Source organism: Saimiri boliviensis, chromosome 11 (assembly GCF_048565385.1).
Source record: "Saimiri boliviensis isolate mSaiBol1 chromosome 11, mSaiBol1.pri, whole genome shotgun sequence".
NCBI classification, from domain to species: domain Eukaryota; kingdom Metazoa; phylum Chordata; class Mammalia; order Primates; family Cebidae; genus Saimiri; species Saimiri boliviensis.
Genome location: NC_133459.1, coordinates 118,106,383 through 118,131,240, shown reverse-complemented (window position 1 = coordinate 118,131,240; position 24,858 = coordinate 118,106,383). Strand labels below are relative to the sequence as shown.

The 24,858-nt window shown below is 42.3% G+C and overlaps 1 protein-coding gene across 3 annotated transcripts in view; it reads right to left on the bottom strand.

Annotated features, from left to right (window-relative positions):
• Positions 1-24,858, bottom strand: part of TGFBR3 (transforming growth factor beta receptor 3) — a 230,952-nt gene that overhangs the window by 69,568 nt on the left and 136,526 nt on the right. For all 3 annotated transcript variants that reach the window (XM_039460980.2, XM_039460977.2, XM_074381442.1), the window contains exon 4: positions 10,882-11,019. In XM_039460980.2, the coding sequence (XP_039316914.1) occupies positions 10,882-11,019 (138 nt within the window). The remainder of the gene's footprint in view (positions 1-10,881; positions 11,020-24,858) is intronic.

The following is a 24,858-nucleotide window of genomic DNA, read 5'->3' as shown; positions in this document are numbered from 1 at the left end:
AACTGAACATATTTAGCATCAACTAACAAACGGCTCCCAAAGGGTTAAGGATAGATGCAGATATTAAGCATGGCATCCTGGTGGAGCTGATCCAGAAATGCTCCAACTGGGACCCCAGAGGGAAAGTGCTCTTGGGAAAGGGATCAAGAAACAGTTTTAAAACCCTTATCCAAGTGAAGTACTAACTTGATCTAAATCCCAGTACTGAAATAAGTCATTCACAACACACTTCGCTGAAACAAGAACTTTGCTCACCTGACCTGATGCCCTGATTTGGCTCTATGGGTTCAGTTCTGAAGCCCTGTTCTTGGGATGGTCATGAGTGGCTCCAGACCGGAGGCCAGAGTTACAGATAAAATCACAGTCTTGCCCTCGAGCCAGCAGTGTGATTGTTCCCAATGAGGTCCCCACTGACCATTCTGGAAAGTATTACTATTCTTGCTAACATTTACTGAGTACTTAGGAGGCACTGTCCACGGATTAGAGCCCCCGCTTACTAGCTATGGGACCAGGTACATGTTAATCTCTTTGTCTCAGTTTCCTCATCTTAATGACAACAATAGCCAGGCGCGGTGGCTCAAGCCTGTAATCCCAGCACTTTGGGAGGCCGAGGCGGGTGGATCACGAGGTCGAGAGATCGAGACCATCCTGGTCAACATGGTGAAACCCCGTCTCTACTAAAAGTGCAAAAAATTAGCTGGGCATGGTGGCACGTGCCTGTAATCCCAGCTACTCAGGAGGCTGAGGCAGGAGAATTGCCTGACCCCAGGAGGCGGAGGTGGCGGTGAGCCGAGATCGCGCCATTGCACTCCAGCCTGGGTAACAAGGGCGAAACTCCGTCTCAAAAAAAAAAAAAAAAAAAAAAAAAAAAAATGACAACAATAACACCTACTTCACGGGCTTATTATAAAGATTAAATAAGGTCATACATGTAAGTACTCAGAAGAGTGCCTCACACAAGGCACACATCAGAAGTGTTTGTTAAACAAACACATACATGCGTATGTATCCATCCCCACATTGGGCCATGAGATTTGTCTGGTAGATGCTGAGGTTAACAGGCCACAAGTTATTCCTCACTATGGCAAGACCACAGCTGTCCTATCCAAACTGCTAGAAAAGGATATAAAAACCCTGTTTTAATGGATTGGGGCAGCCCTGGCTCCAAACGGCAGCTCTGAATATCACCGTGCAGTCTGCATCACCTAGAACCAATAGAATCTTAATAACAGGCTCTCCGTGATAAAGATGGAAAGGCCAGAGAGCAAATAAAGGTGAGACTTTTGCCAGAGGTAACAGATGGATGAGCCCCTGACTTCCAGGTATATACTGTGTCACTCACCACCTCAATGGGACGAGGCAGAGGCAAACCAATGGTCACTCCCTAGCACAGTGGCATTAAGGACCCACAGCTGCAACAAAGACCCTGAGCCATCTAAGGATAAAGTGTTAGGAACAAAGGGCAAAAGCAGATCTTGAGATGCAAACTCTATCCTAGACAGAGAAATTAGAAAGGCTAAAGGGATTCCTTCCTCCCCTGCAGAAATCGGAAGCAGCTTCCACACTAGAGTTAGAGAATGTGGACTTGAGGTGCAAAAACTAAGTTGCCTCCAATAAACCTAACAACCTGTGCCCAGGAAGGCGCTGGACCATCCTGCAGTTCCTTTCTGAGATGGGGAGTATGAGCCACCTGTGAAGAACCCGTACCAAGGGCATCACTGTCTATAATTTATGAGGACCAAGGCACCGCCACAGCCTTCAAGTCAGCCTCCCAGCATCTCCTGGTAGACAGCTGTTTTTTTTCCCCCTCTCCTATTACATGGAAATAAAACATTCTGCCACCTCCCTTTACAAAACAGTCACTTTTCTACCAAACAGCTCTTTGGAGGCTGGCCCCCACATCAACAAAGGGCACCAGAGATGTGACATTTGATACAATCAATTGCCCAACACTTGGGACGGGCAGATGCATCTGATTACCAGATTAGTCTCAGACAATAATGCCTTAAAGGACAGCATGGGACTCCACACACAGAAACACCAACCTTGCCTCCTCTCCGTGAAAGCGAGTTTATTTGACCTCAATTTGTTGAATGAAAGCAAAGCCTTCACAGGGCTGTGACCCATGCCTGCACACAGACATGACCCAAGTCCAGCCAGAGCCAGGAAAAGTCTACACTTGCGTGAACCCTCCCAGACAGGATGTCTTCCTCGGGAAGAATACACCCAGGCAAATCTCCAGGGCCATGGGCCATTCACTCACTCACATTCACCAGCCTTCACCCAGCAAGTTAGAATAAATCCCAGGGAGTCCTTCAAAAACCCCGTCTGGACCAGGTTTACCAGTTGAAACTGGGCTCTTTCTGATGTTCTAATTGCCATAGTGACATTCAGGAAGAGCTCAATGACCACAATGGGGCCAAAAACGCATTCCTAGGAAACAGGGTAGTTGACTGACCCTAGTTGATGAGAGGATCAAGACTCATATAATTAAGGCTCTTAAGGACAAGCCACAAAACCAACAGAGGAGCGAACTCCGGAATAAAAACGCATGGTATACAACCACTTGGAATACCCCACAGGACACAATGAGTCATTCCGCAAGAGACATTTTAAAAAAGAAGAAGAACCACCACCAATCTTGAAACATTTCGTTATTTAATCTTCCTTCAAGAGAGAATTTATCTGGGGAAAGACCTCACTGGAAAACCCAAATTGGTCTACCCAGGACCCTGGAATACAGGAGCAATGCTTCTGGCCAAGCCAAGAGCTATGTTTGTGTCTGCAACCCCCGACCCATTTCCACAGTGTTCTCCAGAGCCAGCCGCATGCAGGAAGCTGCCCCGATTGCATTCGGAAGAAGAGAATTCTCATCTTCTCCCATTTCTACCATTCTCTCCAATTTACACTATGATTTAGTGTAATAGTACTTCTCACACTAAACTGCAATTCCCAATTTTTCAACCAGCTCTCCCACATAATGGGAAGCTCCCTGAGGACAGGCAATTGACCCCAGTTTTCCCTGGATGCTCCACAGCTAGCACAGTTCCCACTCAGGCGGGGTGTTGGATAAATGAACAAGAAAACTGGATGTTGGATAAATGACAAGTAGATACATAAATCATCATACCAGGTATGCTAATTCTGTGTTTTTTTATAAACGTGGGGGTGGGGGAACTGCGAAAGAAGGGAAAGGATGAAATTAGAAAAGAAAAAAATTATTTCCAGATTTTTTTAATGCAACACAATAGAATACAGAATTTAAAAAAAAAAAAAAAAAAAAGTTCCCTCCTCCACAAGAAAACTTGAATGTCTGAGTTATTCTTAGGGCATGCTTGGACATTACAACCCCCAGTGACACATCATTTGGCTTCATGAAAAGGTGACAGCTGGCCATGCGCGATGGTGTAGGCTGTGCATGTCCCTTCCTAGTGCCGCGCTGAGCACACATCTGGGCCTATTTAGCAACTGATTGGAAATCTAGCCTTCTGATTTCCAGTTAAATACTAGGCACAGGAAAACAAATAGCACTTGTTTTTCACGAGTCTTGTCAGTCATCCAAACTGCAGTGCAGACCAGAGAACTGCCTGTGGTTTGGTGGCACAGGACCAAAATATTTGGACCTTTTTTTTTTTTTTTTAAATGCCTCCAATTTAAATAAAAGGAAAAAACTAGATGTTGGCCACTCCAGCTTCTTCGCCCAGCTCTCCCCGATTCTTGAAAATACAAAACTGGTTTTAAATGTATCAATTTACATTTTTCATTAGAATTAAGGTTTGACTTGTTTTTAACCCAAAGCTAATAGCACAAAGTTTGATTTCTGTCATTTATTTCAACTGCCCTGCCTTGATATTTACTTGGATTTGCTGAAGAGGCAATGCTCAATTTGCCAGTTTCTGTTCCAAATTAAATTGGGATATAATATCTAGCAGTCACACTCTTAAAGATTCAGAGTTTAAAAGCTGAGAGGAACTTTAGAGATGAGCTAATACAATCCCCTCATTTTAGAAATGAGGAAAACTGAGGCCTGAATAGTTAAGTGATTTTTTTTCCCCCAAGATGTATAACTAGTTCGTGGCAGAGCCAACACTAGTACTCAGGCCTCTTAACACCCAGGCCAGGGTGTTAACTGGAAACAAAAACCTGAATTTCAGATAAACAATGAATCCTTTTTTAGTATATGTTATGTCCCAAATATTGCATGTACACTAACACAATTACTTGTTTATCTGAAATTCAACTTTAACTGGGTATCCTCTATTTTTATTTGCCAGCTCCAGCAATGGTACCTCAAAGACCAAAATCCCCTTCCATGCCCCATCCCCTACTCAAATATACACACCTTCACATACATTTGTTCTCTGATTTTAATGATAAATGGCTAGAAAACACAGATCACAGCACAGCAACATCAAGAGTGAATGAGGTTGGAAGAAGCTGATTATTTCTTGTAACTTCTCTAATCTTCGATACCCTTTTTGCCTTAGGAGCATGTGAAGTGACTAAGCCTGACATCAGGAGGCTGGCCATGGCCTATGAACTAGGCATTTTAGGTTAAAAGCCAGGCACTAGGGTCTCATCTTGAAAACTCTGCTTGCCCTAGGGCTCCAGGTCTACAGACTTTGCAGGAGAGAATGCTCAAGTTTCGGATACAATTAAAGCAAGATTAAAAAAAAAAAATCAGAGGCCAGGTGCGGTGGCTCACGCCTGTAATCTTCCAGTACTTTGGGAGGCTAAGGCAGGTGGATGGCTTCGCCTAAGTTTGAGACCACCCTAGGTAACAAAGTGAGACCCCATCTCTACAAAAAAATTAAATTAGCTGAGTGCAGGGTCACATGCCTGTAGTCCTGGCTACTCAGGAGGCTGAGGTGGGAGGACTGCTTGACCCCAAGAGTTCAAGACCAGCAGGGCAACACAGTGAGACCCCATCTCTACAAAAAATAAAAAAATTAGCTGGGCATGGGGGCATAGGACCGTACTTCTAGCTACTTGGGAGGCTGAGGTGGGAGGCTGGCTTGAGCCCAAGCAGCAAAGGTTGCAGTGAGCCGGGATCACACCACTGCTACAGAGCCAGACCGTGTCTTTAAAAAAAAAAAAAAAAAAAAAAAAAAGATCAGATAGGTACATGGAATAAAGTTAAAAGATACACTTACAAATCTAGTTCATTCCCAACACTGTGGCTCATGCCTATAAACACAGCACTTTGGGAGCCCAAACCGGAGTTGAGATTAGCCTGGAAAACAAGGCAAAGCCTTGTCTCTACACAAAATAGAAAAAAAAGAAAAATTAGCCAGGCATGTTGGCATGCACCTGCAGTCTCAGTTACTTGGGAGGGTGAGGCAGGAGGATTGCTTCAGCCCAGAGGCTTGAGGCTGCAGTGAGGCACGTTTGCACCACTGCACTCCAGCCTGAGTGATGAAGTGAGACCCCGTCCTTCTCACACACACACACAAAGTGCTGCAGCAAGGTTATCTCTCACTAGTTTTATTAAATATAGTTCACATACCATAATATTCAGCCTTTCAAACTGTACAATTCAGTATTTCTGTGTATATTCACAAAGTGTGATATTTTCACCCCTATGTAATTCCAGAACACTTTTTATCACCTCCCAAAATAAATCTCATATCATCAGTAGTCATTCCCCGTTTTCCTCTCCCATCAGCTCCTGGCAATTACTAATTTCCTCTCAGTCTCTATAGATTTGGCCATTCTGGACATTTTATAAAAATTGGAATCACACAATTTGTGACCATTAGTGTCTGGCTTCTTTCACTTAGTACAGTGTTTTCAACACCCATCTATGTTGTGGTATGTATCAGAACTTCAATCCCTTTTATGGCTAAATAATATTCCATTATATGGATATAGCACTTTTTTCATCCATTCAGCTGTTGATGGACATTTGGCTTATTTCCACTTTTTGGCTACTATGAATAATACTGCTTTGGACATTTGTGGACAAGTTCTTGTGGACATGTGTTTTGCTCAACTGTTTGCCACAGAACCATTTTACATTCCCAACAGCAATGTAAGCATGTTCCAATTTCCCAACAGCCTTCACACCCTTGTTATTATCTTTTTTGTTGTAGGCATCCTAGTGAGTGTGAAGTGGCATCTCACTGTGGTTTTCATTAGCGTATCCCTAATGACTCATGATATTGAGCATCTTTTCATGTGCTTTTTGGCCACTTGTGTCTCTCCTCTAGAAACTGTGTATTTAAATTATAGTATGGCCTTAGAGACAATTTCAGATTGTGGCTCTTCTCAATCTTTTTTAGCAAACTCAGGTTGAAGGTTAGGGCATCTATCACCCCGTTAAGTTCTACCTTTTTTTTCAGTGTGGAAACGAATGCATAAATTAAAACGGGCTTATGTGATCCTTCTAAGAAATTACTTGTTTCAACATGACACACTGAGACGGTAAGATGATTTTTATTTCTGATTGTTCTCTGAGACACTCATACACCCTGCAAAAGGAAAGTTGTTATAGTTGTTATAAGACTATAACAACTTCATCATGTGTGTGCATGTGAGTCACACTCAAAGATTCACTACTTGAAACTCAGCCTGAAAACATCACTCTTCAGCCCACTCATATTTCCTAGGTAAGCAGAATAACCAGATAAAGGAGGTGCACCTGCAGAGCAAACTAAGTCCCACTTTCTCCCTGCCTGACACGCCCTCTTCTTGCCTGTGCTGTGAAGGGGTGAGAAGGACTGAAATGATCTGACAGAAACAGATAGTTGCCTTTATTAGCAGTATTAAAGTATGTTTTTAGTCACGCTCATGGGTGGCTGCAATGTTCTGGGTAACCCTCCTAACTAATTATGAAAGTTTTCCTTTTTAAATTTGGGCAGTCATAACAACACAGACATGTCCATTTAAAAAAAAAGGTCACACCCTGATAAATAAGTAGATGCTATTACTTGAACTTTTCTCATCATCCTATTACAAAAAAAGTTAAAAGTATTGTAACTCTACATACATAGTAGACAGCTCTGAGACAGAAATGCAAACCCTCCAGCAGCATATCAGGAAGGACTCTAGGACACATGCGGCTTAGACTGAGAGTCAGGAGACCCATTCTCTCTCCACGACTCCTCTAAGCCCCCTGGGTAACCTTGGAGAAGACAGTGATGAAAACAGCGAAGCCCCAGTTTCCAGAGAGCCCGTGGGGCTTCTCAAGTGTTTGATGAGCATTTTATGTAAAACAATTTAGTTATCTTATCCCCAAACTTTAACTTTTAACTATATAAATGGATAAAGAGAACACACTACTGGATTTCTACTGATCACCAGACCCTCTGCGGCAAAGGCTGTCAAGGAGATGAACAGAACACTAAAATCCATTTCAGGCCACAGAGAGGAAGGGAAGAGCCTGCCCAGGGAGACCAGCCCAGCTTGGGAGAGAACTTGTATTGCTCGTTGTCTGCTGATGTGAGAACGTGAATGAACAACAGATGTTCCATCGTCTCTTCCAGGCCATGAAGAAATGTGCATATGGGGGGGGGGGGGGGTGGACAACACATTTTCCCTAAAGGAAGCCTGCTGAACAACAAAGCAGAGTTCAGGTGTCCTGGAATTTAAATCCTTGACTTCGCCTGATGCTGCCTCCCACATGCTGGTAATTTTAGGCTCATTACTTGATCTGCAATCTCCTTAGATACCATTGTCCTAATGCGGTTGCAGTTAAAACTGTTTACTAAAGCCGCCGCCTTCTTTCATTGCTAGTCTAAACTGATGGCCAAGAAACAGTTTTTATAGATTTTAAACAAAATTAAAGCAAATTAATAACTAAGAGTAAGATACTCTCCCTCAAAACCCATTGACTGGCAGACTGAAGAAAGAATCCAGACGGCGGTTAAGTATAGCTATGACACACGTGGCCCACACTTTCATCCGGACCTACAGCCCAGAGAAACAGAACTCTTTTCAATCTGGGGCCAGCCAAGCTAGATACTTCATAATAGTTACAGATGCGAATTCAACACCCATCCCACATACTTTTTACTATGACTAGAAAGAAATAAAAGCAGCAACGGCAGGTAATGTCTACAAACATTTTATACATAATCTCACTTACTCAAGATAACAACCCTATGATAGAGGGCCTGAGAAAAATCTGGCTTAGAGAAATTAATTTGCCCAAGGTGACCATTTGGATCCAAACCAGGACATGCACTGCCTTTGCTCATAATGTCTCCGTAACTTGCCCACTGTGGTAGCCACTAGCTTCATGTAACTATTGAGCACCTGAAATATGGCTAAGCAGGACTGAAGAACTGCATTTTTGATTTTCATTAACTTAAGTAGCCATGCACAGCTATTTCCTACAGTATGGGACAGTACAGCTCTACAGTACAAGACTTAAATGTGCATATGACTTTATGATCAGAGCCATTAGTCTTCCTGTCACAACTCACTTTAATTAGAGGAGAGTGACAGCGATGATGAGTAGGAAGGCAGACAGTTTAGCATAAGACCTTGTAGAATAGGTCCTATCTGGGTTTGAGTACCAACTCTGCAAGTAACTAGCCACGTGATTTGGGCTACTACTTAACCCAGGAGTCCCCAGACTACGGCCCGCGGGCCACATGCGGCCCCCTGAGGCCATTTATCCGGCCCCCCGCCGCACTTCAGGAAGGGGCACCTCTTTCGTTGGTGGTCAGTGAGAGGAGCACAGTATGTGGCGGCCCTCCAACGGTCTGAGGGACAGCGAACTGGCCCCCTGTGTAACAAGTTTGGGGACGCCTGACTGACCCTCTCTAAATCTTAGCTCTTCATCTACAGGAAGAAATCTGCACTATCGTACTGTAGAAGGTTATGGTGAGAATTAAATGAGATAAAGTATTAGAGCATTTAGTGACCTGAAATGTCCTAAGTGCTAAATAAATGTGCTAGTAATAACAACTAAATAATTACTGATTTTTGGCCTTTTTAATATAGAAGTAATAAGAGTTACAATTCCCAGAAAAGGCTACAATAAAGTTATCAATAATACTCACCTTATAAATGTACCTTGAGTTTAAAAGTTTTATTTTGAAATTAATTTAAATTTACAGCAAAGTTGCTAGTACAAAGGACTCTAGTATACCCTTTAACTAGATTCACCAGTTTTTAAAATCTTGCCACATCTGCTTTTTTCTCCTCTCTATACAACATGTTATTTACTGAATAATCTGACCTTTGAGCCCTTAACCTTTAAGTATTAAGTATGTTTCCTAAGAAGGATACTCTCTTATATAAAAAACATAATGACCAAATTCAAGAAATATAACACTGATACAATATTTTAATCTATAGGCTCAATTGTAATTTCATCCACTGTCCCCATAATGTCTTTTATAGCAGCTGCCCCACTCCCTACCCAACACAGTCCAGTTCAGGATCACGTGTGTCTTTTTGCCTCCTTTCATCTGGAATGGCTCTCCAGCCTTTCTCTGTCTTTCGTGACTGACGCTTTTGAAGAGTACAGGCCAGTTACCTTACAGAATGTCATTCAATTTAGTTTTGTCAGCATTTCTTCATGATTAGATTCAGGTTATACACATTTCTGACAAAAATACTACCAAAGTGATGCTGTGTTCTCTCTCATTTACAGGTACACAACATCCATCTGCCCCACGTGGCTGACATGAATTTTCACCACTTGGTTAAGGTATCATTGGGTATCCCCAAGGATTACAGTCACAATTTTTTATGTGTCATTAATAAGTAATTTGTGTAAAAGATATTTTAAGAATATCTAAATATACTATTTCCCAAACGCCCTCCACCTCCGCTAGTTTAGCATCTGTTGATAATTCTTGCCTTGTCAACTTTTACTATGATGGTTGCAAAATGATCATTTTATAACTCCTTTGTTCCTCCTCTATTAGTTGGCATTTTACTACAAAGAGGAGCTTTTTCTTTTCTCCCTTTTACTCATTTGCATACTTACTATAATAATTGTATTGACTATGGGTTCTTACATTATTCAACAAGAGCCTTTGAGTTTTTAGAACAATACGGCCCCTTCAAATACAGGGGCCAGAAACTACAGATCGGGACTGAGAGTCATTAACTGGCAAAGTTGATTCGTGAGGCAAGAGGAAAACTATTAACTGGGGACTCCACTTGTTTTGGATGCTTGTGAGCAAGAGAGGTTTAGGGCCTCAAGCGCTGCAGTTGGGACATTAGCCTGCAGCTCTCGCAACAGACAATGTGAGTTACCACTACCAAGTTGCAGTGTTGCTCATCATCAGACATGATATCATACCAAAAAAATTCCATCCAAACAACCCATCCATTTCTCCACAACTAGCAAACTTGAATGTTTTGGCAAACTCAAAGGGACATGATTTACAAATAGTAGGTAATATTTGGATCTTCCACCGAGCTGGGTTCCAACTTGTATTTTTAATAAAATACAAATGACTTCATTTTGGAGCTCACTGTGTCACTTTCTCAAAAAACAGATCCTCATGTCAGGAATTAGGCCCACATTATATACAAATAGTATGGGTCCGTGCATATTTATTTTGTGGTCTGGGACCACACACCCGGTCGCCAGTTACAATATTTACAGCGCTCCTGATGGTACAAGGCGGGTTTCAGAGCTGAAACCAAAGCTCAGGCCACACAGAGCACCACAACAGGTCCTGCTCTAACGTGCACACTAGACCCGACCCTCCGTCCATAGAAGACGGTGGGTGTGTCTGCTTTCTGTGAATGCGCATCTATGCACCCAAATATCACTAAGCGCATCCTCCAACTGGAACCCTCTTTGGACTCTGGTATTACTTCATTAAAATAAGCCTCTTTTAAAAGTCGAGCAAAGTTTAATGGTCACTATATCCTTGTGCTAAGGATCAGTTTGGGAGGGTGCTAAGCACTTACCAAAAACAGTCTGGAGACCCCAGTGGCAAGTCTCTCTGTCTTCAGATGCCACACCAGGGGACGTGGGGAGTTGAGCAGGAACACGATAGGCTTGTGGTGGATGTGGACCGAGGAGATCGGATTCAGGTGAAGTGTGACCTAGGAAGCAACAGAAAGAGGGTGGAAATCTTAGCCCTGGCTTTCCATGAAAATCACTTAGAGCGGCCTCTGGAATACTGTTTCACGTCTCACTAACAATAGAAACAAGCTACAAGCAAGCTCACATTCTATGAATAAGATACATTAAGTTGAACCAGATGATACTGTCAGTATTTGATCCAATTTTTTACGACAAAATGGCTATTTCATAGGGTTCAACCACACTAATCTCAACTAAAGCACGATTTAGCTCCCTGTCAAGGAAGAAATAAAGAGAACACATTTTTTTCTTTCCAAAATGAGCAAAGGTGGAATAATAAATGTTACCCTCCCTCAAGCCTGCTTTAAACCTTAGGTCACCTGACTAAGGTGAAAATTGGAAAACAAAATCCCCTGGGGGTGGGATCATCCCTCTGGATCTCCAGAGAAATGACCTTTCTTCTCCTCCAGGTCAGCTCCAACCTCTACAAAGTGAAATGGGTTCTGCCAAGGAAAAGGGCTGAGAGCTGAGAGAAAGCGGCTGCCAAAGGAGGCCGCGAGGGCTTCCGTCATCTCCGCTATTAGCCTGAAGGACCTTTCCAAAGAAATGAAGCACAGAGGACGCCAAGGGTGACCAGGGATTGTCTACAGCCCTGTCAAACGACAACAACAACAACGGGGATGGAGACCAGGAACTGGATAGGAAAACTGTAGCCAATTTTGACAGCAGATCAGGGACTTTCGTAGGCCATCACCAAAAAGCACCTGAGAGCAGAGCGGCAAAGCGTGGACTCAACAAAGTCCTCTGGGCACATGTGAGCCCAGGGCGACATGAACGTAGAACAGAGGAGGAGAAAATACTCACTAGACACTTTCAGACAGTCTGGCTCCCACTAGCCTCCCATACAGAGGGGTAAGGCAAGACCCAAGAATCACACTTTTAAACAGAGTGAACTCATCAGAGATAACCATAAAGTAAGAAGGGACGGACAGGACGAAAAAGGACTTAGCTAGAAAGACACGGACTGAGTGATGCTCTGGGAATGACAGTACCTCTCAGCTAGAATCCTCATGAGGATGGTATGGTCTAGATGCACAATCTGAGTCTATACAGCCTTCAGGGACACGGCACTCAATGCTGTAATACTTCACGTTTTCCCAATGGCTGCTAGCCCACTGTGATCTCAATGTACCGCTACCCTGTTTTGTAGGGACCGCTTATGACGAATAATTCTCTGCTTTTCAATGCCACAAAAGTATCCTATGAATAACTTGTATCATCTGTTCACTAACTTGAGCATACATGTCTTAATTTCCAAAATGGACTGTAGTCCAGGAGTTGGAGACTAGCCTGGCCAACACGGAAAAACCCCGTCTCTACTAAAAACACACACAAGAATTAGCTGGGTGTGGTAGCAGGTGCCTGTAATCCCAGATATTCAGATGGCTGAGACACAAGAATCACTTGAACCCAGGAAGTGGAGGTTGCAGTGAGCAGTGAGCCCAGTTCATGCCACTGCACTCCAGCCTGGGCTACAGAGACTTTGTTTAAAACAATTTAAAAACTGTGCTTAATATATATACAATAATACACTTGATCTTAGCCAAAAGGACAGGAAGTAATCAGATATAATAATAAATATTGATTTATCACAGCAAATGAATATATCTACATGTTACCTAAAGGGAAAAAAAGGTTCAAAGATATTTGGCTGGCTAATTTGCAAAAAAAAAAAAAAACTACAAAAACAAGCAACATTCCAACTGTCATGAGCTATTTCTGGACAGAGCTAGAATCAGCTTTATATTTGGCATAAGCATAGTGCTAAATCAAACCACTAAATGAACAGTGATGTCAAGTACAACTACAGCAAAATAATGTGCTCGTTGGTTGTAAAGACTCTACCGCACAGCACACTTTGGAGACGCCATCTGCATCTGCAAACAAATAGATTGATAGCCACTGAGAAGAAGAGACACTGTAGAAACAGCAGAGGCAAAGACTCAAACTGTACTGAACAGACACACATACCACACTATGGAGAATGAAGGAGGGATGAAACCATCATTTTTCAAGAGTACCTGAAAACTGCAAAGCAACATTCTGACTTTCACTAACAGCATGTATCAGTAAAAGGTTTCCTTATTTATTTATTCCAAGACTATTTACTGAGTACCATAATGGTACAAAGAAAAGTAATGTATATCTGCAGATGTTGCATCAACCCTTCTTCTGAAGATATTCTTTGTACTCCACAGGGATATAATTCTTAGAGCTCATAGATAAGCAGAAGTTTTGGTCAAAATATATACTACAAAATACTAATAAGTATGTATCTCAAATGAACAAGATTTTTAAAACAAAAGCTTATGAAATGAGAATAAAAAGATCTATGACACAGATAGTGGTGTTCAGGTCCAAAATTTTCCAGATGGTCCAAAGTGCTGAGGCCTGGCTCATACAATCAAGGAAAGATTTCTAGGAGCCACAGCTCTCTGAGCTTTCCTGGAAACAGCTCCCTCTTCAACATGTGGCAGTGTCTGGCCAAGATGAATCTCTGACTCTGGCACACAGGGTCCAGGCAAAGCCCCAAAAGCCATTTGGCAAAGAAGAATTCACACTAAAATTGAGAAATTCAAAGAAAAATACCCGACAGTTTCTTTAAAAGATCATTTGGCGGGGACAAAGAGTCCTGCAAGCGCCCACTCACCTAATCCCTCAGCAACCTGTCTCTTCTGTGCTTCCTCCGCTTGAGCAAATCTTGCTGAAGGGAAGACAGAGGACAAGCAAAACCACTAACAACAGAGCGCCCCAAAAAGCTTCCAGAAATGTGGAGAGAACACACCGCAGTATCTCAACGAATTCCTGGCTGAGATGCCCAATTTCTCCCAGGCGGGGGGCGGGGGGCGGGGGAGAAAGAAAGAGAAAAGAAAAGATCAATTATAGCTCAGGATAGACTGCAGTTAAAAATATAGGAACATCCTGAAGCTTTTTGTGGTAAGACTGTCCAGTGGGCATGGTCCAAAGGCCATGCTGAGGCAGACTATAGCAAATAAGTCTCCCGAGAAGAAACGACACAAAGACTACCCAGCAATCTCCAGCTTGGAAATCCAAACAGTAGTTTAAAGGGTTGACCATCAATCCTATGTCAAATTGACACATACAAATACAGGTTAACAGTTTTGTCTATGGGCTCATAAGCGACAGGGAATCGACGCTGGGACCATGTGAGCTGTGAAGATTGGTAGAGCTAAAGAGGATGCAGCTTAACAGGAGGAGCAATGACTGGTCTCAGAATCACTGGCTTCTCTGTAAGTCTTTGGTAGTCACGGCGCATTTGAGAACTTAATGCATGTATAAACCCTCTCTTTACCAAACCAAACAAAAAACATCCATATCACACAAACTTTTGCAGACAATGTCAGGGAACTACATTCATTGCAGGGCCCATGAACTCAGGTTAAGCACCCATTAACCCAGGCTAAGAACCCCACTGTAAAAGAGTAAGAAAGTTCTAACAGCAACAATGGTAACAAAAGGGCTCCATCTAATTTAGCTAGAAATTACATCTCTGGTCTTAAGATGCCATCCTTTCAGGAGGAGAACTTCACAGAGGATGACTCAAAACTAAAAAAACTTTCACATGTAGTTTCTGGTGAATCCCATACTTTGACCACATTCTGGTCCAGGAAGCCTAATCTAAGAGTTCTGTGCTAAGCATGCCGGTCTCAAACAGTGCTGGATATTCGGTGTTCCTGATGGTGTGAGAAAAATGCAAGCAAATCTGATCTGCCACATTCCTTATGTAAACACCATCCCTCACACATTGCTGATTCCCCCACTAAATGGAAAAGAGCTAATTGGTCTAACCTGTTCTACAACATCTATTCATATTCGGTCTTCTGCAGTTATCTGTGCCATTCAACAAACATATAATTTTATAAAGAAATTCAAAGCAGATCTTCGGAGTGCTTTTCTGGGGAATCTGAACACAACTTTGATCAAAGTCAAGGACAACTCTAAGGAGCACAAAGCCTCTGAGTGGAAAGACCACATCCCTATCTACCACTTGGGAAGCATGTCCTTGCTCACATTATCAGCAGAAAGTAACAAGGACAATCTTCTCTGGACCTTGTTAAAAGTGAAGGCTTTGCAGTTCTCCAAAGATTATCTTTGATAAGCAAAAACTATCTATTGTCTCAAACTCTGTAAATTACTTTATGAAAATGAATTACAGGAAGAGGGGGACACCCTACTTGCTTTATGGAAAGGTTCCTTATGAAAATTGTTTTGAATTTCCCAGGATTCATAATATAGAAGCAAGGCATTTCTACCATAGAGATTTCAGAATATATATTAGTTAGACCCCTACTTCAGGGGCTCATTAAAACAAACGAAGCCGGGCGCGGTGGCTCAAGCCTGTAATCCCAGCACTTTGGGAGGCCGAGGCGGGTGGATCACGAGGTTGAGAGATCGAGACCATCCTGGTCAACATAGTGAAATCCCGTCTCTACTAAAAATACAAAAAAATTAGCTGGGCGTGGTGGCGCGTGCCTGTAATCCCAGCTACTCAGGAGGCTGAGGCAGGAGAATTGCCTGAGCCCAGGAGGCGGAGGTTGCGGTGAGCCAAGATCGCGCCATTGCACTCCAGCCTGGGTAACAAGAGCGAAACTCCGTCTCAAAAAAAAAAAAAAAAAAAAAAAAAAAAAAAAAACAAAAACGAAAAAGCAAAGTGAGCAAAGCAGCTGATATTCAAGTCTAGCAGCTGTCCAATTTTGCTAACGTGTCAGTCAGGTCCATTTCAACATTTCTGATTCTTAGAACAGCCCCTGTGAACCTGTGAAGCAATGAAATCATCCAAAACACTACCAGGGAGACTCCTATTATCTAAAACCAGACCAAATAATTCTCTGAAATGGATGGTTCAATAATCAGTTTACACTAAGATAAGAAAAGAATTCCAACAGCGTGCCTACAACCAAGACCCATAAAATCACATGCTGGTCTGTATACAGCCATTATCTGTCCCCTCTTTAGGGATAAGGAGACATCCACTTGGCAATAGTGTTGGTAGTAAATGAAAAATCCCGACTCTGGGTCTCCCCTTTGGAAAGGCACAAACCTATTTTCAGGACACTAGGGTCCCACTGCAGAACTCAAATTTCACTGACATTTGGGCAATATGACTTTTAGGAACTAAAAACTGACCCCAGATGGATCTAAAATGTGCAACTGATTGCTAGGGATTGGAACACCTTTAACTTATTAGCTGCTGCAGAGTTTAAAGTATATTCTGGTCTAAGGAACCCCTACAGCTGATATTTTATTCACCATTGCTTGTCTTTCACTATTTGGGAATTGGTATAAAAAGATTCCCTCAAAATATTTTTAGAGAACTGGATTTGGAGCTTTAGAATTTTTCCCTACTTTTTGTTTTTATATTTCTCTGAATTTCTAGAGGAATATAATCAATTGGTGCTGAATTCAAGAAATCTTCACACACACACACACACACATACACACACACACACACACACAGACACCCAGGGTCCCCATCCTGACCTGGGGCACTCAACTGACCATTCTCCTTGGTCAAACGATAGCAAGCTCTTTCCCCATGGTTTTGTCTTGCAACTACTTAATATGGTAAGAGGGACACAGTCAGTCCATTTCAACACTAATCACCCCTCCCCACAAAAAGGACATGATTCAGGATTCCCTGGGAGCCTCTGAAAATAATCTAATATAACCACAAAAGAGACAAAAAAAAAAAAAAAAGTCTCAAATTTGATGCAGAAATAAGCTCTGCTCCACATTTTGTATGCCCTGGAAAAATACTGGGAACTAAATTTGGGTTGGGGGTTGAGGGGAAAGAGCTCATATAAACAGAAGAGTATTTATGAAACTACAGGTCATGACCCTTTAAAGGGGTCCTGGGAGCCACTGCAAGGAGATTCCAGAGACCCAGGCCCTTCCTTCCCAGAGCAACCACAGCTCCCCTGGCTGCGGAAAGAGAGGCTGGCAGAGTGGAGAGCCTGATGTGTGGGTGGTTCCAGAGGAGGAACAGGGCTCATTCCTCGGCATTAAGACAGGTTGTGTGAAGAGCGGACGGTATACATCACTAACACACGCAGCCTTGCAGGATTCTGGCCTCCAGTGCACCACAGTGCTCCTGGACGGACTCGCGGCTCCAGCTCACGGTGCCTTCTCCAGCAAAATCTTTCCCCCTCTTTCAGACAGGACTGGAGCGCTCTCAAACAGTACTGGGGACTCTCCAGTGCCTCTGCCTGGCACGCTAACGATCTGTTTAGATCAAGCTTGTCCAACCCACGGGCCACATGCCGCCCAGGATGGCTTTGAACGAGGCTCAACACAAATTTGTAAACTTTGTTAAAATATTATGAGATTCTTTTGCTATTTTTTTCGTCTTCCTTCATGAGTTATCACTAGTCTTTGTGTACTTTATGTGTGGCCTGAGACAATTATTCTTTCAATGGGGCCCAGGGAAGCCTAAAGATCTGACATCCTGGTTTAGAGGTCTGCCTCCCATGCCACAATATGCCTCAGGACATTCTTCAAGAGCAGAAATTGAGTCACACTCATTTCTGCATCCTTGGGCCCAGCACAGGGCCGGACAACCAGCAGGCAGTCAGTAAGTTCTCTGAAAGAAGGAATAAAAGAAGGAAACACTGAAAGTTACAAATGAGATATGACTTGAATAATGATTACAGAGTCATATTGACCTGTTTTTCTGGCCAGAAAAAGAGGGCAAGGGTATACATAGTAAACAGAACATTAACTTCATTATCAAGTTCAATTTGAACTTTAAAACAGTCAAGAAAAGCAGATTCCAACTACTGAAACAAATGACGGCAGGGGCTTCCTGGCAGGTACGCTGGACAGGATGCCAAGGCCACACCCAGGCTTTGTGGGGTAGGTAAGCCACCTGGTCATCATCCTCTCTGTGTATAGGACAGGGCAGAATGGCACTCAGGCCATCCATGGGAACCATATAAGGCAAAGAAAAAAAAATAGAAAATGTTTGGTATATCTTAAACAGTTATGCAAATAAAAACACGTAAAATGTGAAAAACCTTTAAAGCATGTTCTCCTCCTTAGGGATAGATAACAAAGGTAAAAAATTTTGAGCAAATGCTCCACTATCTTTTAGAGGCCTAGAATTTTACATGGGTTTTCACATAGTCAATTAAGCGTGTTAGAACAGTTAGAAACTAAAAATCTACGCAAACTGAAGAAACTCAGTATTTGCACATTGATTAAAATGGAGAGAAAAATTTGCTTTAATATATTCCCTGTCACATTTAATAAATACGCACATTACAATCACTTTATTTTTGTTTTCAACACTAATATGTAACCAAAGCCTCATTTAATTATGTGCTGTACAAATGTATTTCCTCTCTGGTTCTCCTTTTTTTGAGATAAGAGCTCACTCTGTTGCCCAGGCTGGAGTGCAGTTGCACAATCAGAGCTCACCGTGACCTTCAACTCCTCAAGCAATCTCCTGTCTTGGCCTCCCAGGTAGCTATGGCCACAGGCCAGGCCCAGCTAAGTTTTTTTTTCTTTCTTTCTTTCTTTTTTTTTTTCCAGTAGAGACAGGGTCTTGCTATTGCTATGTTGCCCAAGCTGATCTCAAATTCTGGTCTCAAGCAATCCTCCAACCTCAGCCTCTCAAAGTGCTGGGATTCCAGGCATGAGTCACACAGTACCTGGCTTAATTTCTACTTTTTATAATGGGCTTGAAATTGGTTTTGCTACTTACCTGTTTAGTAAGCCAGTATATTCTGACATGTATGTCTTTACCAACAACAGAATGTTAGAATGGACTGGGTGTCAGTACTGTGGTACATCAAACTGCATAATAAAGAGAATCACTGCAGTGACTATTAGAAGCTGATTTACAAAGTAAGTATAGCAAGAACCCAATTCCTACAAAATCTGGGTACTGGAGTAATCATTCCATCTGCTACATGCAGTCATAGATTGAAGCTGTCCTCAGCAGGTTAACAAGAATTCCGGACAGAAAATATAGTTATAATTAAGCATTAATCATGCCGTTCTTTGACCTACTTTCTTGTAACCAAAAACCACACAGCACTAGATTCTCACTATTTGTATCCCATTGCTCCTATAAGATAGATGGGATGTCTAATGTTAGAATCCTAAGGGTTTTGTTTGAAAATTGCATGAATCCCAACAGGACAAGCTACCCCAATGGGTTTAAAGACCCCCACAGAGGAACCACCAAATCAGCATGAGAACAGTTTCTTCACCTCCCTGTCCCATGACTCTACCCTGCACTCTTTGACCAATCAACAATCTCCACACTTCAGCCACTCGAAAACCCTTAAAAACTCCAACCCCAAACTCCTGTGGAAGACGGATTCGAGTTTTCCTCCAGTTCAGCAGCTGTACAACTAAACCTCTTTCTCTGCTGAAACCTGGTGTCCCAGTGTATTGACTTGCTGCCCACGGCGGACAATGAACCGATTACGGTTATAAGATCTCAATGAGGATTTCTGTTTCAGCACCATCTTAAAGTTAATTTGTAATAGAAAAAAGACACAAAGTGCAATAGTATCCGGGTAGCGATTTAAGATGCTCCCAGCATCAAAGGATGGCATTTGGATTCCCCTGGACTAAAGTACAATCTCAGAAAGTGTATTAATCTGAAGCTGGTAAGGAATTCTGAATAGGAGTACACTGTTACCTTGCTAGCAGAAAACAGGAATCTAGAGAGGAGTAATTACTAAGATATGAACATTCAAAAACACCACACTTGGATTATTGTTAAAAATAGTGGTAGCAGCATAGTTAAAATCATCATCGTCGTCTTCCAAGGAAAGACAAAATAGGTAGATCCATGGCTCCTGCTGGGTTGAGACTTGCTGTCCTCATCAAAAGGAAGTGCTTTGCATAATTATCTAATTATTCCCATTTTAAAGGTAAAGAAATTGGTGTTCTTGCCAAAGTCACATGGCTAGAAAATGACAGTGCTGGAGGTAGAATGAATGTCTCTGTCTGTCTGTCCGTCTCTCTCTCCCCCTGCCTACCCACCCCCATCTTTAATCTTGGGTGTTAGCCTTAGGGCATAAAGGAGAATGGGAAGCTGCTCTATAGTTTTAAGAGGCAGGAACGATTTTACTACTGGAAAAGAAGCAAAGATAAGGAAGAAGAAAGGGAACTGAATTGTAAGCAAGATGCCAGAAAGCTCCCACAAGCTAGAAGCCAGTGAATAGGGTCACTGAGGATGGGTCAACTACAGCACCATTTAAAGCAGCTACAGTTGCTCTGCTGTAAATTCTCCTCCAGCCCCTCTACAAAAGCTTTAATGACGCTCACTGTTGTCATGAAAAAATGTGCCATGGAACTCAAAAAGATGTTTATTGTGTTTGAAATCCAAGTGATTCAAGGGTATCTCAGACACATCACAAGTAGAATTATAAACCCAGGAAGCAGAGAACCACAAGAACATACGGCTCTGGCAAGTTGCAGAAATAAACTCTTCTCTGGATTTCTGCAAGACACGGAATTAACAGAGGTGCAAACCAAATTCCTTGAGCTCCAGCAGCTCCCAGCTGATATGAGGATTAGACTAAATTATTCTCTAAGAAAACGAAATTCTGCTCATGGGAGTAAAATCTTGGAAACTCTGTGAAGTCTAGTTTTCTCTGAAAGCTGTAACAAAAAAAGCTCCTGAAGCTCACCATACCAGCTCCCTAAAGGTATCCTGGCCTTATCCAGCCAGGTTATGATTTTAAGGAAACGTTTTTAAGAAGAACTTTAATTTTAATGTTACATCACCTATCTTGTGTGAGAGAGAAGTAATCCACAAGTTAAGGGTGGGACAACTGTGTTTGGGGAGTATGTTAGCAGTCTATGTTTGGGGATTACTTTTTCTGAAAACGTATTATTTTCTTTGAACAAATGTTCCATTAGCTTCTGGAGACATGGAATTTTTTTTTTTTTTGAGACGGAGTTTCGCCCTTGTTACCCAGGCTGGAGTGCAATGGCGCGATCTCGGCTCACCGCAACCTCCGCCTCCTGGGTTCAGGCAATTCTCCTGCCTCAGCCTCCTGAGTAGCTGGGATTACAGGCACGTGCCACCATGCCCAGCTACTTTTTTGCACTTTTAGTAGAGACGGGGTTTCACCATGTTGACTAGGATGGTCTCGATCTCTCGACCTCGTGATCCACCCGCCTCGGCCTCCCAAAGTGCTGGGATTACAGGCTTGAGCCACCGCGCCCGGCTGACATGGAATTTTAAATAGTTTTAACTCAGGCAATAAACAGGGTCAGAACAGCTTCATGCACCATCCAGCAAATGCAGTCTGCAATATCCATGAGTTTAGTACTGTTTCCTCCACAGAATCAGTTTCCAGTGAGCCCTGCAATGAGTTTTTGGGGTGAAATCTATCATCACAGAAAGCAGAGAGGAAGTTCCCAAAACATGCACACAGAATGTGGCATGCTGGAGGTGCTAAGTGGGTAAGATGGAGTAGGATCTTCCTAAAGCCAATATTTAAGTTTCAGATTTTCTTGAGGCAGCATTAAAAGCAGTTCAATACATTTGTTCTAACCGGAAAGAAGAAAAGCCACAATAAAGAGTAGGGCACCTGGTCACAAAATTTGTTATAGTTACTCTATATCCTTAAAAATTCTATAACTACTTATTAATAACCTGAAAAAAAAAGAGAAAAAATAAAAGCAGCAAGCAAAAGAGCTAAAATGTGGGAGGTCTGAACAATGATCTGTGAACATATATTAATATTTGCAGGTAAATCGGAAGTGAAAGGCAGGGCAGGGGCGAGAAACAGAATTCACCTCTGAATGAAATAGTGCAAACTCGAACACAAACTGTTTGATGTTCAAATCATACAAGTAATACCAGACCAGTCATTCATCTCCCAGCAACAATGATGCTATAATCTTCTCAAAGCTCTAGATATACTCAGTAAATTTAAACCTTAGCAAATCAATTCATAGAAATGGGAATTTGTGAGTAATACAGCAACAGAAAAAAGAGAGAGAGAAAAAAAAGAGGTCAATTATCATACAAGAGAATATTTACAATTTTTGTTTCTCATATTTGACAGTGGGAAATAGAAAGTTCTGCTTTAACATATGGAAATATGTCCTAACTTATTTGCATACGTGTTCTTACCTTTTCTACTAAAAATGAACTTCGAATATCTGAATTCTACTCAGTGCATTGAACACATAAGGCACTCAAATATTTGACTAGTTGTTAAACCAAAACTGGGATACCTGTATTTAGAGAGTTTAACAGTATTGTGAAGGCTTGGTTTCCCAAGGAAATGGAGAGGGTCCAAGCTACTGTTTCATAACATACCTCTAAGGAATTTTCTAATCCTGACTGAAGTCTAGAAGGACCTAAAAGATATCAAGGCCATATACTTCAGCTCTATTTTACAATTCAGTCGAGTCGCAAATGCTTATTAACCCGACAGTCGTTAGTCTACTTTCATTTTCAGCAAAACTACTGGTGAGTGCAAAAGTAATTGCGGTTTTTACATTGTTTGAACTTACTGTTTGACATGGGAATACATTCTTACATAAATGTGGTTACGTTATACACCATTTTAACAGGCATTTCTCACTTCATGTTTTTTTGCTAATGACTTATTACTTGCTCTGATGTTAGACAAAAAGCAAATTTGAGCGATTTCCTTATTCCAGTTCAAAATGGGTCATAAAGGAGCAGAGACTACTTGTACCATCAACAACGCATTTGCTCCAGGGGCTGCTGGCGAACGTGCAGTGGTGGTTCGAGAAGTTTTGCAAAGGAGACAAGAGCCTTGAAGATGAGGAGCATACTGGCTGGCCATCGGACGTTGACTACGACCAACTGAGAACAATAATCAAAGCTGATCCTCTTACAACTACATGAGAAGTTGCCGAAGAACTCAATGTCAACCATTCTACAGATGTTTGGCGTTTGAAGCAAATTAGAAAGGCGAAAAAGCTCGATAAATGGGTCCCTCAGGAGCTGAACAAAAATAGAAAAATCATCATTTTGAAGTGTCGCCTTCTCTTATTCTGTGCAACAATAAACAACTTCTCTATCTGTGACAAAAAGTGGATTTTATACGACAACCGGTAAGGACCAGCTCAGTGGCTGAACCGAGAAGAAGCTCCAAAGCATTTCCCAAAGTCAAACTTGACCTCAAAACACCTTATGGTCACTGTTTGGTGTTCTGCTGCCGACCTGATCCACTACAGCTTTCTGAATCCTGGCAAAACCATTGCATCTGAAGTATGCTCAGCAAATCGATGAGATGCACCCCAAACCGCAATACTCACACCGGCACTGGTCAACAGAAAGGGCCCAGTTCTTCTCCACAGCAACACCCAACCACATGTCGCACCACCAATGCTTCAAGAGTTGAACCACGGGGCCGGGCGCGGTGGCTCAAGCCTGTAATCCCAGCACTTTGGGAGGCTGAGGCGGGTGGATCACAAGGTCAAGAGATCGAGACCATCTTGGTCAACAAGGTGAAACCACGTCTCTACTAAAAATACAAAAAATTAGCTGGGCATGGTGGCTCATGCCTGTAATCCCAGCTACTCAGGAGGCTGAGGCAGGAGAATTGCCTGAGCCCAGAAGGCGGAGGTTGCGGTGAGCCGAGATCGCGCCATTGCACTCCAGCCTGGGTAACAAGAGCGAAACTCCGTCTCAAAAAAAAAAAAAAAAAAAGAGTTGAACCAATTGGGCTACAAAATTTTGCCTCATCCCCCACATTCACCTGACCTCTCGCCAACCGGCTACCACTTCTTCAAGCAACTCAACAACTTTTTGCAAGGAAAATGCTTCCGCAACCAGCGAGATGCAGAAAATGCTTTCCAAGAGTTTGCTGAACCCCGAAGCGTGGGTTTTGTACACTATTGGCATAAGCAACTTATCGCTCATTGGTAAAAACATGTTGATGGTAATGGTTCCTATTTTGATTAATAAAGATGTTATCTGAGCCTAGTTATGATTTAAAGTTCAGGATCCAAAACCGCAATTACTTTTGCGCCAACCTAATACTACAGTCTGCCATTCTGCCTCTGCCCCATACTTTGAAAATACCACCAATAAACAATAATTACAGCCAAAGGGGAAAATGGGGCATGGGATAGAAATCAATTTTGTATTCGGGCCTTGATTATTAATTTAAATATTGTAAAGTTACCAGGATCGTCAAATTTGTAATGTTTAGAGCAAAAAAAAAAAAAGAAATTTGACTCATAATGTGACAAATCTGTCCATCAAAATGTGATGTGACATAAACAAAATATGATATTATCCCTACAATGGAATATTGGGTCTTAAAAAGAAATGAGGCCAGGCGCAGTGGCTCAAGCCTGTAATCCCAGCACTTTGGGAGGCCGAGGTGGGTGGATCACAAGGTCGAGAGATCGAGACCATCCTGGTCAACGTGGTGAAACCCCGTCTCTACTAAAAATACAAAAAATTAGCTGGGCATGGTGGCGCGTGCCTGTAATCCCAGCTACTCAGGAGGCTGAGGCAGGAGAATTGCCTGAACCCAGGAGGCGGAGGTTGCGGTGAGCCGAGATCGCGCCATTGCACTCCAGCCTGGGTAACAACAGCGAAACTCCGTCTCAAAAACAAAAACAAAAACAAAAAGCAATGACATACTGATACATGATACAGCGATGAACCTTGAAAACATGTATGATTGTACTTACATGAAATGTTTAGAATTAGTAAATCTATAAAATAAAACAGTAGAAGTTGCAGGGTCTGGGAGTAAGGAGGAAGGCGGAGTTCCCACTAACTCGTATCAAGTTCCTTTTTGGGGTAATGAAAATAT